Source organism: Fusarium coffeatum (assembly GCF_003316985.1).
Source record: "Fusarium coffeatum strain FIESC_28 chromosome Unknown BRIP53273_contig_122, whole genome shotgun sequence".
NCBI lineage: Eukaryota > Fungi > Ascomycota > Sordariomycetes > Hypocreales > Nectriaceae > Fusarium > Fusarium coffeatum.
The window spans coordinates 244,512-262,645 of record NW_022157915.1 but is presented as its reverse complement, the minus strand read 5'-3'; the positions used below and the strand labels follow the sequence as shown (position 1 = coordinate 262,645).

At 48.4% G+C, this 18,134-nt stretch overlaps 4 protein-coding genes across 4 annotated transcripts; all 4 read left to right on the top strand.

The window, feature by feature from the left end:
* Positions 1–8,522: 8,522 nt before the first annotated feature.
* On the top strand, positions 8,523–10,545 carry FIESC28_05716 (uncharacterized protein; the record flags this gene model as incomplete). The annotated part of the gene is made up of 2 exons (XM_031159861.1): positions 8,523–8,700; positions 8,819–10,545. 2 exons carry the CDS (start codon positions 8,523–8,525, stop codon positions 10,543–10,545), a joined length of 1,905 nt encoding a protein of 634 aa, XP_031016176.1.
* A 529-nt stretch (positions 10,546–11,074) lies between these two features.
* On the top strand, positions 11,075–11,896 carry FIESC28_05715 (uncharacterized protein; the record flags this gene model as incomplete). Its single annotated transcript, XM_031159860.1, has 1 exon — positions 11,075–11,896. The coding sequence occupies one exon, from the start codon at positions 11,075–11,077 to the stop codon at positions 11,894–11,896; it is 822 nt and encodes a 273-aa protein (XP_031016175.1).
* Positions 11,897–13,542: 1,646 nt separating this feature from the next.
* Positions 13,543–14,136, top strand: FIESC28_05714 (uncharacterized protein; the record flags this gene model as incomplete). The annotated part of the gene is made up of 1 exon (XM_031159859.1): positions 13,543–14,136. The coding sequence occupies one exon, from the start codon at positions 13,543–13,545 to the stop codon at positions 14,134–14,136; it is 594 nt and encodes a 197-aa protein (XP_031016174.1).
* Positions 14,137–15,007: 871 nt separating this feature from the next.
* FIESC28_05713 (uncharacterized protein) lies at positions 15,008–17,557 on the top strand (the record flags this gene model as incomplete). Its single annotated transcript, XM_031159858.1, has 5 exons — positions 15,008–15,189; positions 15,477–16,161; positions 16,212–16,540; positions 16,592–16,924; positions 16,972–17,557. The coding sequence occupies 5 exons, from the start codon at positions 15,008–15,010 to the stop codon at positions 17,555–17,557; spliced, it is 2,115 nt and encodes a 704-aa protein (XP_031016173.1).
* Between the last annotated feature and the right edge of the window lie 577 nt (positions 17,558–18,134).

Below are 18,134 nucleotides of genomic sequence, written 5' to 3'. Positions count from 1 at the left end.
TTTTTTTTTTTTTTTATAAAAAAAAGTAGCGGAGGAGTAACATGAACTTGACGTTGGAGGTTAATTATTCTGGTTTCGGTCTGGTCAAGCGGCGTTTGTTTAAAATGATGATTGGGTATGATATACGGTATATGAGTGTGATGTACAAAAATTACACAAGCTTTTGCTTAGGTAGCTTGAATTCACGGATAGATCTTTGTTCTTTCACTGTTTCATGACGAAAGATATAGAATTCGTGTTTGTTCTAGATTTGTTTTACCTTTGAGGGTTGACAGTTGGTTGTGCGAATACGCGGGGAGTCTGGCCTGCTCCACTGTCTTCCATTCGATGTAATGGACCCTTGTTCTGGTGAGACAATGCGCTGCAGCTGCAACCAGCGAATACTCGACCGCCGGCGGAGCTCCGACTAGCGCGGGTAGGGATGGACTGGACAGTATGGCACACGGTGATTTAGTCGGATTGGCTTCAGGGGTCTGGACTTGCCACCGGGAATAGTGACTGGCTAAGGAGGTCGGCGCCAGTCCCACGTAGATATGGATTGCATGGACCCTTCCATTGAGCTTACAGTAATTACTACCTTACCTCTAGCAAGATGTTTTGCAGCGGATTCACCTACTAAGCAAGCATGACGATGAATACAACCCTTGAAGCAAGAGATATTGATTGATGAATGACTTCCCCTCAGTTCATAATTGCTTTTTATCCTACAGCCAAACATTCAGCCTCCATTTCTTTTAGCATTTGCAAGCCAAAGTCCTTGTGCGGACCTGGCCGTTCTGGGTTAGCCTCATAATCGGAGGATCACCCGCCTCCGCTCGGTAGATGTAGTTTGGTGATGTGCCGACAGAAAAACTATCGGGTGCAGAAAAAAGAAACATCCGACAGACGTCTGGATGGGATCAACATGCAGAGCTTTGCAGTGACCATGACCGTTGTGTTGGGATGTCATAATCGAGCCCGATGACAAGCGATTCTACAGTACGCTGAAAAGAGATGAGTATCGGGTGCCACAGCAGTAAGTACAGGTACAGCTACAGGTACATTCAACACATGCAGCTCTGACCAACAAGATTTCCAGCCAATCGTTTTCACACGGAGACTTTCTCCGTTCGGACCTCGGCCAATTGGCGTCACGCGGGCGAGCCCTCCGTGACAAGATCTGGCCCAATCATGGTCGCTTATCTCATGATATATTCCTGTCTCCAGTTGGAAGCCTTGGTTGTAATGGAATCGTTGCGGACGGAAAAGAATGACCTCAGTGGTTTGCAGGGGAGCAGAGACCTCTGAAATTGGTGATATACGTCACATTCCTTGGATCAATTGACCGGGAGATGGTGACTGCATTGGCAAATGGTCGTCCTGTTCCCAGTTGTGAAAGCATATCTTTGAGGGTCAATTGAACTCCCATTGTCCTTGTCCTCCACCAAGGCTTGGATGATTCTGTCAGTAATTCCATGGCCTTCTTATTATACCGTCCAATATGAGTGAACACCTCCTTCACAAGTACAGGGCAAGAGGGAGTCGACGGGACCTTGAGATTTAGCATTACTCTATCCAAGCAACAAAAGTCAAGTCCAAAGGAATAACACCCGATACCTGATCTTGGGGGACTTGGTCGACACTGCCAGACTCCAGACGTAGTGCTAGATGGCGGTATTTATGACTAGCTCTGGAGCAGCTGTGCCCTGTTATTCATATCGCCAATAACGCAACGTGATGGCATTAATCGTAACCCTGACGAACAGCTTGAGTCACAAAATACCCCACAGGGCACATCCCCACTGCTTAAACAGACATAGGAACGCTCATCTTACGAATATCCTACAACGTTGACGGTCGCCTTGTGTAATTTTGATGTTTTTGATAGGTTCGGCCAAGTGGATACGACATGATGGCTTCCCCCTTGATTTTCACAACACAACAGCAGACACGACGATGTCAACTACTTGTCAAACTGGTGCGATTTCCCTTCCAAAACGCCTAGAACAGTCTCTTTAGACTGCCGGGTTCATGGCTGCGATTATCTCTCGTCTTCTTTTTGCTTGAAAACCAGGTTTCGCTCGCGGCTCGATCCACGCTCCTCAACCGAACACCAAAAACAACAACGGATTCAGGTCCAAAACCGCACGTCTTTCTTCGATAAAATATCAGAATCCTTTGGGTTGGACTGAGGACAAAAGAAGGGATTGGGGCTCTCCAAGAGCTGCCATATAAATACTTCCAGGCCTTCAATACGCACGATCGCGGACAAATCAGGAGTCGAGAAAGAATTTGGCAAATGACAACCTCGAGGCCAGCACTACCGTTCCTTTATCTGACAAAGTAATACAATGCGACAGGAAGTACTATCAGCATTGATGATAGGGCCAACGATAGGTCGTCTCCCGAGAAGACCGAGTTAAACTTCCAGGCACTCCCGATCACCTTCCAAACGGTCCCGATAGCCTTCGACAATATACCGCAACGCCACTATATCCACCGACGATCCGAGACACCACAGCAACGACAATAACACCACAGCTTGTTGCCTTGCAGTATCGACAAGATAACACAGAGACGAAAGCATTCTCTTTGGTCGAACTCCTTGGCTCTGTCACGACGCGACACCAGCCACGAAACGAACCCTGACCATACGAACGAAGAACAAGCACCAACATATGCACGATAAGGCATCGACTCACGCAGTCGTTGTCCAGGAAGAGCCAAGGCCAGTTCTACTATCGCATTCCTCTGCTGGAACAGTATAGCCAGCAGTGATGCCACAGACCTACCGAGTCTCCTTAGCCAGTGCTCTACGAAGTCTCGAAAAGCCTTTCCATGTAGAGTTTCCACTTAGCTAAAGGCTTCTTAATTGGTTGACAAGATGCTAAACACAATAATAATCGTTGTAACATTATGCGTAGAACTATAGTTCTTTACTTACGGTCTTGATGGTCCAAGTCTGCATGGGTCCTGGCGGTTCTAGCAGATACACGCTTCTTCCCTCCATCTGCTGCTGTGCCCCCATCCACCATATTTATCACCTTGGCCTGCAGTTATGCAGTAGTGTCTAAGCCTCGTACGCCTATCGGGTGTGCTTCTGTATACGACCACCCTAGCTCTTAAGCTGTACTGTATCTGACACCAAAGTATCGTACTGGCCACGGCCACCTTTCCCTGATCGATCACATCATCTGATCATTCGGCGGCGACACAGAACTACCGGAGCATCTCCGCCCATCAGGAGCAGCTTGAGATCTGCCCCAAGTTTCTAACACGCCCTGTGACGTGTCGCGCCACCCTACAGTATCGCAACGTACTCTACTTGTACTAGTTCGCGTAGATCGGATAGATCTTGCAGAGCCTCCTGTACCATACATACGTGGGTAAGGTTATCCTGAAGCTACTGCCTATCGGAAGGCAAGGAGAGACTCCATTTGTGGCGAGTGGCTCGTCCCAGGGGGGGGTTAAGGCTGTGGTTGCAGTTCCCCTGTACGCACAAAGAACAGCTCGGTGAAATTAAAACACCCTTGATTAGGAATCGCTATCTGAAGGCTATCCGTCTACCTGCGTCCACGCACGTTGCGCTGGAACCCAAGTTCTGTTCATTGGTCGACCGAGCTTCACGGGCTGCTCCCTACCGAGCTCACGTCCTGTTGTATTCGCTCTTAGACTCTAAAGTGATGAAATCTACTCTCTGGTGTTTTGAGAACTATATAACTTCTACCTTGGTATATTCGTGAATACATACCTGTTGTTAAATGTGGCTGCAGCTCAGGGACGCTATCTGCAGTGTTTTCACACAGCACGCAGACAAACTACAAATCGATCAATCGCACTCGTCAGGATATCTTGCGGACCAAAAGATATATTATTGTCTCTTACAATAGAAGACTATTCTCTGAGCTATGAGATTCGGTGCCAAGGTGTCATGCGATGCATCAGTACGCTTAGTTTCTGGTGTAAGACCCATGATCGGAGGATCGCGGGCCCCCAGAAGACGTCGGCCGATTAAGCTGATTGGGGTATGTCGAGGAGAAAGGATCCCGGGGTCTGTAGAATGTTGAGACCACATGTGATCTTACGGCGCTCTGACCGCGACCGATCTGCAGGGATCGAAACAAACCCGGAGGTGAGGTAGAAGGCAGTTCTACACCAAAAGGAGACAACACAATGCGTATCGGCCGGAATGACTTTATACGCAAGCATCACAGATCATCGGCCAGTGGTGAAGATGGGAGAGTGTTGTGGGCGAGTCTTCGGCCAATGAGCATCATACTAAGAACCCATCCGTTTGGGGGTTAACCAGTCAGCGTCGCACGGGCGAGGACTCCGCAAAGAACTCTCAACCAATAACAGGTGCGTTTCTTTGCTGTTGATCAATGGATGGCATTGTTCGTTTGGGAGAATTGCCGGTTGTCGCTGGTTTCGATGACCCATATAGATTGTGATGATGGTCGAATGCATGCTCGGCTCTGTTTTGAGGGCTTTGAAACGGCTTGGGACGACTTTAGGTTCGGTATTGTCCTCTAGCTGCATCGGGTCATGTTAGTTCTAGCCGAGTGCCGGGTAGGCTGGAAGAAGATAATGGTTATGTTGGTCCTCAATCAGAAAGAACTATTCATGACAGGTAAACTCATAAAGAGACTTTTATCTGTTAGTAACTCGTGGGTGGGGAAGCCAAGATTTTATGTACTGTATATCCCTTGAAAGGCCATAGAATTAACCACATCATGCGCTTGGGGCGAAGGTGCTGCTTTGGATCACCCAACAAGCAACGCATTCTGATGACATCAATCGCAACCACCCGAGTCACCACATACCACAAACCAATTGATCATTAAAAGATAGACAAAGAGATATATCTCCGATTGTTTCGCTGTTCATTACTCCCTGGCAATATTGTAATAATGACATGTGTTGGGCTGTGTCGGTGCATTCCTGTAGATACAAAACCTTTTACAACTCCTCCTAAATTTTCACAATACAGTAGAATATGCAGATTTGACATCATCTACGCGTCAGATTGATGGTGTTTGCGCGTCAGTACTTGGAGCAAGCTGAGTATATGTTTCGAAACTCTCGCAGGATTTCTTTTTCTTTTCTTGGTTCTTTTGTCTTATGGCCTAGTTTTGTACGACCCTCGCCTCCTTGTTCTACGCTTCTCCAAGCCCAAACGAAACCACGACGATCTCGATACCGAATACCCGAGCACTGTCGATAGAACAAACGAACGATAAAATGTTATAGACATCAGCAGGCGGATCTATATGATTCAAGGAAAAGATATGGAAGTCGATGTTTTCGATGTGCAGGTTATCAGCAATCCAGAGCCTCGAAAACACACAACAACCATCAGACAATCAAGACTACAGTCTCGCCTTCTCCATTTGTCTTCAACAGTTCGACAGGGTCATCAAATACATCTAATTACCTAGCACCTAAACACGGTTGACGAATGCGATGAACGCTAACTCTTTCCCCGCGAACGCACGAGACCGAGCCTACTCTCGAGGCGCCCCCAACATCAACCCAAACACCGCAAAGCCAGACACCGCCATCATCCACTTAATCGAACGGGAAGAGAAATGTACAATCACGATAGCGATATCCTTACTCTGTACCTGCCGGTCCTTGGCACGAAATTTCGAACGATCGATCAACCCCTTCGACAGACTGCCTCGATTGAAAACTCGGACGACGAATGTCAATCTTGACACGTTCCACGAACGAAACAGCACGGAACGCGAAGACACAAACGGAGGACAATATTCGAGTACTAAATCTTCCTACATGACAAGCTTCACGAGACTATTCCATTCGGAGTACTGTAGAAGCCGCGTTGGTCTCATGGATGCGCCGTCCGTCTGCCCCTATTCATTGGAACGGACAGACACGCCCTGATGTCGATTCTACAGATTCGGGATGTCTCCCACTAGTGCCGTACAGCAAATTCTCCTTGAACTCTCTATCCGTGTGATTATTCTCTATTTTAGATGTTATGACAAGATGGTTAGTTTAGATAGTAATGTGTAGAATTGTAGTTACGCCACCTCTTGCCCAGCTCTAGTTCTCTAGTGCTACTATCTACGTTGCACCACGATAGATGCTGAGGACACCATCTTCTGCACGTCCACTGCAACCCTCCCACAGCCATCTTCCAGTAACATTGATATACAGCCATGTAACACTGCTCCTCGATACCGCGTACTATGCTATGGGCAGCATCACCCCCTGCAGCGATTTCTCACAACGAACTACTGTTTGCCTTGATTTCTACAGGTTTCGGACGCGCCGGAGCAAAAAACACATCTCCGCGCGTAGAGCTGCACGCCACTTCCGGCTAGCTACTAGTCCTGGTTCCATCCAGATATAATGTACCCAACGAACAATTCCTCAACCGTGAAATGATCCATTTTTGATATGAGGAGCATTCTCTAGGAGGTCAGTTCAGGATTGCATTGAGGCCTCGGTGAAACGACGTTCGCGCTCACAATTACCAATAGCCTATACATAGCTTCAAACGTGTGGTATAGACCGAAAAAGTGACAAACAGATAGGCTATCTCTCAGAGACATCTCTCTTCCGGAGAAAAGCCAATCATTAACCCCCGAGCCCACTATCCGAGGGGAGACAAACCGTCAGCCTTATGTCACTAGCACATCCCCTTATGCACTTATGCACATCAGATCGTTCCCGCCTGGGAAGCCTCCGCTTCTCACTATGTATCTGTTACTACCTGATGTCACGGCCATATCACGATTACGGTAATCTGTGTAACATCCAATACGACAAGTTATATATTCTTCACCTCCCTTTATTTGTCTAGACTTTTGGGTCAATCCTTCTACAATGCGTGAGTTGTTGCCCAAGAGAGCAGATGCTGCGACGCGAGATGCTCCAAACACGAGAATCTTTGAGGGAATCACCAAGAGATCACAGGTATCTGTAGCATGTCGCGGTAAGTTGTCAATTCCTTGACCATCTACCTACTCACTAACGATGATGTCCAAAGGCTGCAGACGCCGGAAAGTCAAAGTACGTCCTGTCCCCAACCTTTGCTCGGTATTCTGATCGAATTTGAAGTGCGACAACCGAAAACCGAAATGCACACCCTGTCTCTCCTCGAACCAAGAGTGCCAATTCCCCGTATCCCGCTTCTTAGGTCGAGCCATCAACATCGAAGACTTACCGCATATGGGACAAAGATATCAGTGTTTGGTGACGGTGCTGGAGATGCTGCGCGTCGCGGAGGGGTGTGAGCTGGAGGACATTTTGAGACAGATCCGGGGTGCGCAGTCGATCGATGATTATCTGGACAGTGTACACGAGGCAGCTTTGTTACTGCCGCTTGCTGGTACAGCGAGGCCGACAACCAACAAGCAAAGCAGCGAAGAGGCCAGTTCAAGAGCAAGGTCCGACGAGAGTGATGACCCGACAACAAACAAAGACAATCACGGACGGCCTTGGGAATAAAAGGCAACAGAACCTATAATGACTTGCTGCAACAGCATATATGGAGTTTAGGGAAAACGCGTTGGAAATTACACCTTGGCACGATCCCATCTCGAGATATACGGATAGTCTGTGAGACAGACACGAAGACAAGACAACTTGACTGCCGACGTACACGATTGTCAGCAGAATACAAGCGAATCAGGACAGCCGCGCATTGAACCAGACAGTAAACGAACAGAAACGAACGAAAGCGAAGACACACACGATACATTCTCCAAAGCTTTCTGTGCCATTGACCTTGTCATCGCAAACATGCCTCTACAAATATATCAAGGACATGAAATTCTCTACGACTATTGATCCCACTCAAGATAAGAAAGGAGCCGTGGTGGTTCCCGACGATTGAGGAGTAGATGAGGTTAGTTGGATCAATACCGAGGTGGACAGCAGGGTGTTTTTGGGCAAGCGATCCATTAACTCTAATTTGGAGCCTTTGGTGCACTAACAATTTCCTCGGGTTACCTATTTCGGAGCGGGGATGGATATTCTTATGTCCGGGTATTTGATCAATCAGTTTGTACACGAATCAATGGCGATGACAGGAAACAAGCAATAGGAAGAGAAAGCAATAGGCCATAAGGGTATCGTTGTTTGTTTGCATCAATTGATTTCTCATATTCTCTTTATATGGCAATAGTTGCTGGTTAGTTTATTTGATGGATTTCTTCGGGTGAACGAATGCTTATAGCGGGGTCGTCCATGGTAACGGAAGCCGACGCCAACTGCCGCAGGGCCCGGCTCCCGTCTACCAGGCCCGAGAGAGTCGCCCTCCAACGCGGGGTCTCCGCAGTGTTCAATCCCCACGCCGGCCCGACGTGGTCTCTATACCCAAGGTAACTAGTCTAAGCATCTAATCTTGAGCCTCAATATAAGACGTCCTTTACCAAGACTTGAACAATCCATCATATCATCAACCACTACTGCACCGCACCGTAATATACCCCTGTCAGCCACGTTACCTCAGCGACACAAAACACCTCAAGACACATCACAGAACGGGACAGACGAGATACTGCATACACAAAATGGCGACAGATTCTGTTAAGCCTGCTTATGCAGGACAAACCGCTAATGTACCCGGCGCAAACGTCTTTGACTTTGCTTTCAGCAATCCTTTTCAGAATGAGAGCGAGTACGTGCCTAGAGCGAGGAGGGTACCCAAGATTAAAGATGATCAGCCCATTTTCGTTGACCATGCCAGCGGTAAGTTGCATCCACTAACCTCACTCGGTATCACATTCAGCCCTACCCATTCACTTCATCAATCCTCTCACATGATGTCTCATCACTCAATTGCTCATCTCACTCACTGGCTACTCAGACCGTCCTCTCACATTCTCTCGCGTAAAACGCGACGCCCTCACTCTAGCATCAAATCTCCAATCTCTAGGCCTCGACCCAAACGCCCTCGAGACTCTCCCCCCAACAGCATCATGCACAGGTCCCGAAGTCGCACCCGTGGTCCTCATCCAGCTCCCTAACTGTCTTCCCTTCGCGACGCTCTTCATGGGCACAATCGCAGCAGGTCTCACCGCCACACTTGCGTCGCCATCGCTGACTACCACCGAACTCGCGTGGATCATCAAGAACTCCCGCCCGCGCGTGCTCTTCACTGCAAAGGCGCTTCTTGATACTGTTGAGAAGGCGATTGAGTCGCAAGAGGATGAGGCTTACAAAAATAGTGTGCGCGTTTACACAGTTGATGTTGCGAGGGATTTGTATCCTCTCTCGCCCGCATCGCATGCTGAGGATGGGGATTGGAAGAACTTGCTTGTCGACACAAGTTCGCCTCTTACTACCGCTCACCCTTTCTCACCCGAATCGGCTGCTACACGCACTGCTGTTATTCTTTGGTCATCCGGCACGTCAGGTCGATCAAAGGGTGTCCTGCTTTCTCACCAAGCCATCAACTTCTCCATTGCGTCGCTGTGGCACGATGCGGACTTCTACGGCTTTCATCAGCGATGGCTAGGCTATGTGCCATTCTACCACGTCTTTGGATTAACAAACATCTTTCTGCTGGCTTTCGCGACCGGATCTAGCGTGTTTATCATGCCTGCGTTCAAGCTCGACACAGTCCTGTCCGCTATTCCACGACGACAGATTACCTACTTGCACATGGCGCCGCCCGTCGCTGTCATGCTCGCCAAGTCGCCCGTCGTGGAACCATTCGCGCGACACGACGCACGCGGACGCAATGCTTTCAGTAGTGTTGTCGCAGGCGTAACTGGTGGAGCACCACTAGGCCACGAAGTCGTAGAGAAGGTCTTCCAACGACTAGGTTTCCTCGTCCGATTGGGCTACGGCATGTCTGAAGCATGCAGCATCACAGTCCAAAGAGGTCTACGAGAAAACGATATGCACGGCTACAAGAACGACACAGGCAAGCCTCATTGGGGCGTGGAACTCATGGTCGCAGCATCTGGCGAAGCAGAGTCATCTTCAGATGATACAACCACCAAAGCTGCTCCCTTCGGCGCCCCAGGCGAAATCCTCGTCAGGTCTCCCGGTTTAATGAGCGCTTACGTTCCCACCCAAGGTCTCGGAAGCTCTGAAACCCCCGACATGAGCATTACAGCCGAAGCCCTCACATCCGACGGCTGGCTCCGCACCGGCGACGTAGGAACCCTCGACGAAGAAGGCAACCTCTGCATCACGGACCGCATCAAAGAGCTCATTAAAGTCCGCGCCTACCAAGTCGCGCCCGCCGAACTAGAAGCCATTCTGTGCAGCAGCGACGATGTCGCAGATGCTGGCGTAATTGGCGTGCATGACAAGAGCGAAGCGACAGAGTGGCCTCGTGCTTATGTCGTCGCTGCAGATCAGGATAAGTCAGAAGCTGACCTTACGACTTTGGCGCACGATCTTAAGTCCTTGGTGGAGAGCCACTCTGCGCGGTACAAGTGGCTTGTAGGTGGAATTGTTTTTGTGAAAGCGATTCCCAAGTCTCCCAGTGGAAAGATTTTGAGACGAGTAATTCGAGATGGTGGTGTGCAGGGTTTCGAGGTGATGCTCTACCAGCGTAAGAAGCGTGACGCCAAGCTGTAGGTAGCTTGGGTCTCTTGCCTCAATTGCCTCCATTCGCACAGATTTAAACCACTTTTGTAATAAAGCGAGCATTTAATAAAATTTCTCTATCCCTTTTCGCAATACTCGTATCCATCTTGTAAAAAGTCTTCTCCCTGAATAATTAATTGGTCTTAGTCGATGGAGTACAAATTTAAGAGCGTTGCGGTGCTGATTCTGTTTACCACCATATTACGAATACACGAACTCTCATTGGTGGATGATGCGATGGGTGCTGCATCGGTCTATTCCCTTTCGGAGAAGCGTCCAGTTCGGTCTGTGCAGCAGTGGAGAGACAAAGAGCGAAGGAAAAGATATAAGACAGGCGTTGCGGCGACGGTGAATTGGGGGAATCAGATCAAATATCACGGAATATCGGAGAATTCCCATTGTGTTGTTGATTATAAATTGAGCAGATTGTGGCGAATTAATTGCTTTATTAAGACAACGCTACTCTAAACACCATTCGATTATCACCACATCCATATTTTCACCATCTTCTCCCGTCACAATGACGCACATTTCTGATACCAGTCCCCTTCTTCCCGCTGAGCCTACTGTTGAGCGCTCAATCTCTTACCAGAGCAGCCACACACCATACGACACTCGTGCTCTTCATCCTTGTCCTAGCAAACATGAAGAATGCCATGTGGATTACAGCGACATCCTACGCGACATCATCATTGGCTTCTCCGATGGCCTCACAGTCCCTTTCGCCTTGACGGCTGGTCTCTCCAGTCTCGGAAGCGCAAAGGTTGTTATTATTGCTGGCCTAGCAGAGCTCTTCTCCGGTATGATTAGCATGGGTCTAGGTGCCTACCTCGCAGCCGTCACAGAACGGGACGCCTACCACTCCCAAGCCTCCAAGAAGGAATTCGCAGTCCACAACCGCCCCTCTGACGAGAGAACAGGTGTGTACGACGTACTACAAAAATACTCCATCTCCCGAAGCGCCGCAGCACCACTAGTCGACGAACTGTGCAAGTCCCCCAGCGAATGGGTGCGCTTCATGATGGACTTTGAGCTCAAGCTTGAAGAGCCCAACGTCCACCGCGCGTGGATCTCTGCTGTCACAATGGGTCTGAGCTACTTCATCGGCGGTCTTATCCCCATGATTCCCTACTTTGTCATGCCGCGCGTGCGCGAGGCTTTGTGGGTATCGATCGGAATCACGGTTGCTGTCTTGTTGGTGTTTGGGTATGTCAAGAACTATGTTGCGATTCGCAACCATCGCGCGGGTGTTTGGGGAGCGGTGCAGACGCTTGTTATTGGCATGTTGGCCGCGGGAACGAGTTATGCGATCGTGAGGGGGTTGGACTCGGGAGATGTTTGATCGGTTCGATGGAAGTTGTATTGCTAGGGTATTAACGACGGCGTTCGGTGGTGTTTTCTGGATGGGTTAGGACGAGCAATACTCGTGATTTGTTTGGCTTCAGGGCAGAACAGGACAGGATCGCATGGATTCAATGCGCCGGGAAAAAATAGTGATGATTGAGAATATTCGTATTTAACGACCGAAATGACAAAACCCCATTCCTCCTCTTATCCCTCCCTTCCTCTTCCTCCTCCTCGCTTTACCCTTCCTACCACCCCTCCAAATTAGTAAACATCCTGAACCGTGAAGAAAATACTGACCTGGAAAAAAAAGGTGAAGCCATCGCCCTCCCCAGAGTGATCGGAATTGAGTCATCCAGTCCAAAGGACCGGACGCCGCGTATCGCACTTCAGTTTTTCCCAAAACGAGCCTCGCAAAGACTTCCCATAGAGACAACTGATCAAGCAGCAGCTCTGAGATTTCTGATGTCCTTTGCAGACGTACATTGACGCCAGACCGTTACCGGCAGACCAGACCGATCCCACTAAAAAGCAGGCGGTGGTGAGGATGAGGCTTACTCCGAATTTCCCACATGCGTAAAGAATAGGTGAGAGATTCTGGGAATCTCTCTGTTTGTAGCATGGAAACGCAGCGTTGGGGAGGGCGATGGGCTTGAAGAGGAAAGAAAGGGAAGATTTCGTGAGGGGGAAAGGTTTTTATGGTGGGCTTTTTTGCTAGCCGAGATTGGGCCGTGGGGCAAGCAGTGTAGGGTATTTGGGTTTGAGTGTCAATTGTGCTAAGGCTTTGCAAACCTGTGAATGCCATGAATAAAAAAGAAGATTAAGGTTAGCTTTAACTTTCATTGCTATTTTACTTATAAACTGATTCGTTCGTTTTGAGTTCTGCGCATATCTGGTTGGCTGGCAACACCCATGCGCGGATCTTTGATTGCGAAAGCTGCCTGGCCGAAATTTACAACTGTAAGGTAATGAGCTTTACATTTTTTATGTTACTCCTTTATGATTTCGTTTACCTATGGCGACTATAAATCCCGAACTATATATACAAGAACTCCTTTTTGATGCCGCTTGAAAGATGTGCGTCAAAACTATTGACAATTTCTCCAACACCAAAGAGGCCAACTAAAACTGAGTGAGCTCCTGGCCACATTGTGGGAAAGTAGATTAATATCGCAAAGTCATAAAAACCCGATTTTTAATGAAGCGTCAATCATACTAGATAATCGTGGCTTATGTCCGTGGACAGGAATAGCTCTAGCACGGTGAAACTATTGAGTGAAACTATTGAATCCTTAATCTTAAGCCCACGCGATTGCGTTTTTAGATCACTAAGACCCCTGATCTTACACAAACAGCTCCATATTTTAGCTTCAAGTGACACTCACCAACTTTTAACTCAAATTACTCTACCGATAGTCTCGTCCAGCTTATCCAGGGATCTGATCCTTAGTCTCATACTACTCTCCATCTTGGGGATTAGATGAATGTCGATGGAAATATATAAAGACTCATTGCTCCCTCAGATTGTGACCATCACTCGTGCACTTTATTTCATTACGGGTCGTTCCTATAGTCACTCTTTTGCAACGGTCTCACCTTCAGTCACTCGCTATCAAGCCAATTTCAACAAAACAAAGATTCAAGATGGTTCACTACAAGTCCCTCTTTGTGGCCCTTGCCGCTGTCTCAACTGTCGCTGCTGGTCCTTGCAAGGCTATCACGAGTTCTGTTCAGAGCACCACAGCAGCTGTTTCTGAAGTGGCCACTAGCACTACTGTTTCTGAGACTTCTGTTGCTGAGACCACTGCTACCTCCGCTGCGGAGTCCACAAGCACAAATGTTCAAGACCCTACTACCACATCAGCCTCAGAAACAGACGCAACCATCATCGATGAAACCATCATCACTACAGCCCCAACCACCACAATCGACATTGTCCCCACAACTACCACGGCAGAGGCTACCACATCAGCCGCTGCTCCCGCTGATAATGTCTGCGGCATCACAGGCTTTTTTGTCACAGATCACGAAATGACATTTCTTCTTTCCCCCGGAATCAAAAACAGCGCTAAGGAGTGCCTGGAGGGATGTGCTGCATTCGACGGTTGCGAGGTTATTGCCTTTTACGATTCCTTCGAAAGCCCAGGCCGTTGCGAGTACTTCTCAGGAGAGCTTATTACTGACGGCATGGTCACTTGGTACAAGTGGTATGATGTAGGCTGTCTTGCTGAGATGTAACGCCGTGTGAGGACTGTGTCATGTATAAGCCAACCTCACTACATTAATCCCATTTGTCGTTTATATTTAACCTTGTTATCGATACTGAAATTTAATGCGTACATTTGACTTTTGCCATTTATGGATGCGTTGGTACTGGGATCACTAAACTTCCAAGAGGCGTTGTGTTCAAATGGTAGTATGGTAAGAGTGAGAAGTCGAGGATCATCCATGGCAGCTGTGTGGTTTCTAGCCAAGCTCATGAATGCAGATGAACCCTTTCACTGTCGCGGTCATCTAACGCTGCAGATCACGTTATAATGGGAAAGTTCATATATGGCAGAAATCTAGCAAAGGACTCGTCGGAAATGAGAGCCGGATGGGAGAAGAGGCTGGTTCGATGATGTTTAATTGATGCCATCGCTTGGTTAAAATCCCCTATATTATCCGGATGGAAAAACGACCAGTCAGACTTTATTTTATGATAGACGCGAATCGGCGGCACTCCTAGCCAATTAGAACAGGTAGGCCGTGTAGGTTTCGACTAAGGGTCTTTTCTTGGGTTGTATCGGCGTTTGCGAAGAACATTTATTGACATGACAATTTAGCCACATCTTGATCTATTCAATCCCAATTGAAGTGCAAAACAGATTCTTAGGTCAATAATAACAACAGTATAAAAATGTCTTTATAAAGCTTCAGCTTCAACTGCCGAGATATCATACCATATGACGTAAAAGCTATGCAACCCTGTCCCTAAGTGCCAAGAAAAGTCTAGACCAAATGTGCTGAGTCAGGCATCCAACAGGTGGCGAAATTCCCAGCTACTGACTGGACCCCTAGACCAAACAATCCCCTCCCAGAAAAAAGTCCCATATTCTCCCTTTCAACCATGCCATCTCGGCAAGTCTCTCGTTTGAGCCATTATGGCTCCCCAGAAGCCACAGCCGTTACGGCCTCCGAGTCAGAAGCCGACCTTGGCAGCCCAGGCGTCGTCGGCTATTCAGCTGGCGAGGCTACCCGGATCGGTCCGGAAAGCTGGATACGTCCCCGCTTGCGAACCCTGTCGGAAGCGTAAGAAAAAGGTTCGATGTCATATCATCTCATCTCAATTCATTCTGTCGCATCCGAAATGAAAGATTGAATGTGTACATGCTGTTTCTAGACGGTTCGGTGCTGACAGAAATTCATGCAAAAGGCATAAGTCGCTAACACCTTGTTGTGCCGCAGTGTGACCGCAGTCGTCCGTCATGTATGAAATGCATCGAACGCGGCTTGACATGCGAGTATCTAGACGGACCCGAAACACCAGCTTCTTCAGTTCAGCTTCAGCATTTGGCCAGATTGACCCGGGACCCAAGTGCGCTTTCCGAGTTGATAGCCACGTTGCCGTATTTTGACGCGTTGGGGTTGTTTGAGATGTTTCGAAAGATGCCAAGAAACAAATTTGCATCCTCTTCAAATGCTGATACACCAGAGTCCTCGGATTCATCCTCTTCAAAATCACCGCCTTCGTGGACACCGCTTCCTGCGCAGCCGCCTTCGCCGGTGCGGTACAATCTCGTGGGGAGTCTTTTGCCGCCTGCGTCGAATCCGATGGAGCAGGAGCTTATGGTTCGGCATCCGATTGCGTATCCTATCTTGATGCCGATTGCTGTTAAGTCTTTGCCTCTGGAGATGCTTCTGACTCCACGGAAACCTGAGATGCTGGGAGGTCGACTTCAGCTAAATGATGTGAATTCGCCAGAATCGGCCGAGGCGCTTCCCACGAACAGTAACGACGATGAGGGACTTGATGGCTGGTGTAAAAACCTGTCGCATCTGTCCCGATCACACATTAATCTTCTTCATCAAGTCGACATAACATGCTGGACAGAATTGCCGATCCCTAACGACGTTGCAATCCGGGTGATTGCACTTTATCTCAACAACGACTATCCAGTCTTTCCACTCTTTAACGCTGATTTATATCTCAAAGACTTTTCTCAGAATCGACCGTACTTTTGTTCTCGATTGCTGGTTTCGGCTCTTTTAGGATGGGCCTGTGTAAGGCAATTACACCCACGCATCTGGCCCACAGCTAACGCTTTGTGTAGCAAGCTTACACGTCCTTACACCCCAAAGCAGCATCCTGGAGCTCGCTCTTCTTTCTTGAGGCCCAGGCTCAATGGAACCAACTGGGCTACCATGAGTCTGTCACTTTGTCAAACATATCTGCACTACAGCTTCTATGCATGACGGCCGTGACGCATGGACAGGATGAACTGGCGTTGATGTTTCTGAAAAAAGGTCTCGAGCTGGCGAGGATAATGGGTCTGTTGAATGTCGATCCACAATCTCAGTCTGCCTCAGCCTGGCTTCAGGGCTATCCGGATTGGCAGAAGGCGGCTTCGTATACGGCATGGGGCATTTTCAATTGGGCCTCGTAAGTTGATATCGTTGCGTTGGTCAACTGGTGCTGACATGTCGGATGTAGTCTATTTGCGCTACACTATCATCAAATCGAAGTCGAAACTCCACCCAGGCTGATGATGCCTGGCGATATCGACCTTGCCCTTGCTGGTCAGGAGGGTGTTGCAACCACACTACCAGAGGACGTCAAGGGCTTTCGTGCCATGTGCAAACTGTGGACAATATTTGTCCCCGTAGCCAGGATTTACTACGGCCCCGACCTAGAAAACTTCTTAAATCAGACCGCAGCTCTCGAATATGTCGAAGGTACATACCGCCAACTACTTGCTTGGGCAGATGGGTTGCCCCTTCAACTGGTCCGACAGCCAGGTAGCAGCCATGCTGTTTATCTCATGCAGTAAGACTGTTACACATCAGTTAATTTCTCAGGACTGACTTGTGTAGTGTTTTCTTTCACGCCATAGTTACAGATCTTTTCAGACCCTTCTTACGTTGCCCAGACCTCTCGTCCACTCCACTGCAAACATTCGCTGCAGACCGCGCAAATCCTTGGGCGGTGTACCACGTATCAATCCGTCAAATGAAGCGCCTCCTACTGTCATACCGCCTTGAATTCCAACTCGAAGCTCTTTCTGTTATCTGGCACACTGGTGTGATATATGTCGCCAATGCAACCATACGAACAGACTACCACAACAAAGACGAGATGCAGTTTTTCGTGAACCTCTGCGTAGCGGGTCTTGAAGAACTGTTCATGTCGTACAAGGTCTTCGGCTTCATAACTAAGGGTTTCATGCGAATGGCGATTCGGCAGGGCAGCATAGAGCAGACTCAAGTACGTCGTGTGAAGAGACGGCTGAAAGATACTGAGCAACGATTCGTGACTGATGATCGGAGTACGGATGAGATAATGGCCAGGTGGATGGTTGATTTAGACCTAGCGGTGACGGATTCCGTTGGGGCGCAGGGCGGTAGACTTGCAAATGAGCTTGATCGGATGAGTGAGATTGCTTCTGATGAGGGCGAGTAGATAATCCGCGGTGTTGGGCGTGTTTGAGCGAGCTGCGTTTCTGCCTTTTAAAAAGCGATAAAGATTGGGGGATATAATTGACGCCGACAACTTCCCATGAATTAATTCGAAATCAACTCCGGCTGTGAATTTCTGGTAAAGCAAGCAATTTCCGTAGTGTTGTATCATCGATGACTGCTGCTCATTGTCGATGTAGAGTCTCGACTGACGGTGAGATTCTTACGTGAGATCCTCTTCGTTTGGACAAGACCGCAGACGTTGCATAAAAGACCTGCGCCAACAGAGTTGGTTCTCCAGCGAGGTGTGTCTGTGACACCGCATATATGGCAACGTTTCACTCCGGGAGTAGAATCATCAGGTGTCTGCTACATGTTAGGAACAATCACATGTAGAATGGTTGTAAAAGACAAGACCTTTTTGCTGCGCCGATGAGATCTTGATGAGTGAGATCGCGATGATAGTCTGATAGAGTCCCGTGAAGTTGGTGTCTTGGACGTGTCTGAAGTTATCGCAGGTGAGGAAGATGATTCTGCTGCTGCCTCGGTAAGAGTTTGCAGCTGTGTGTATGGTTGGTCAT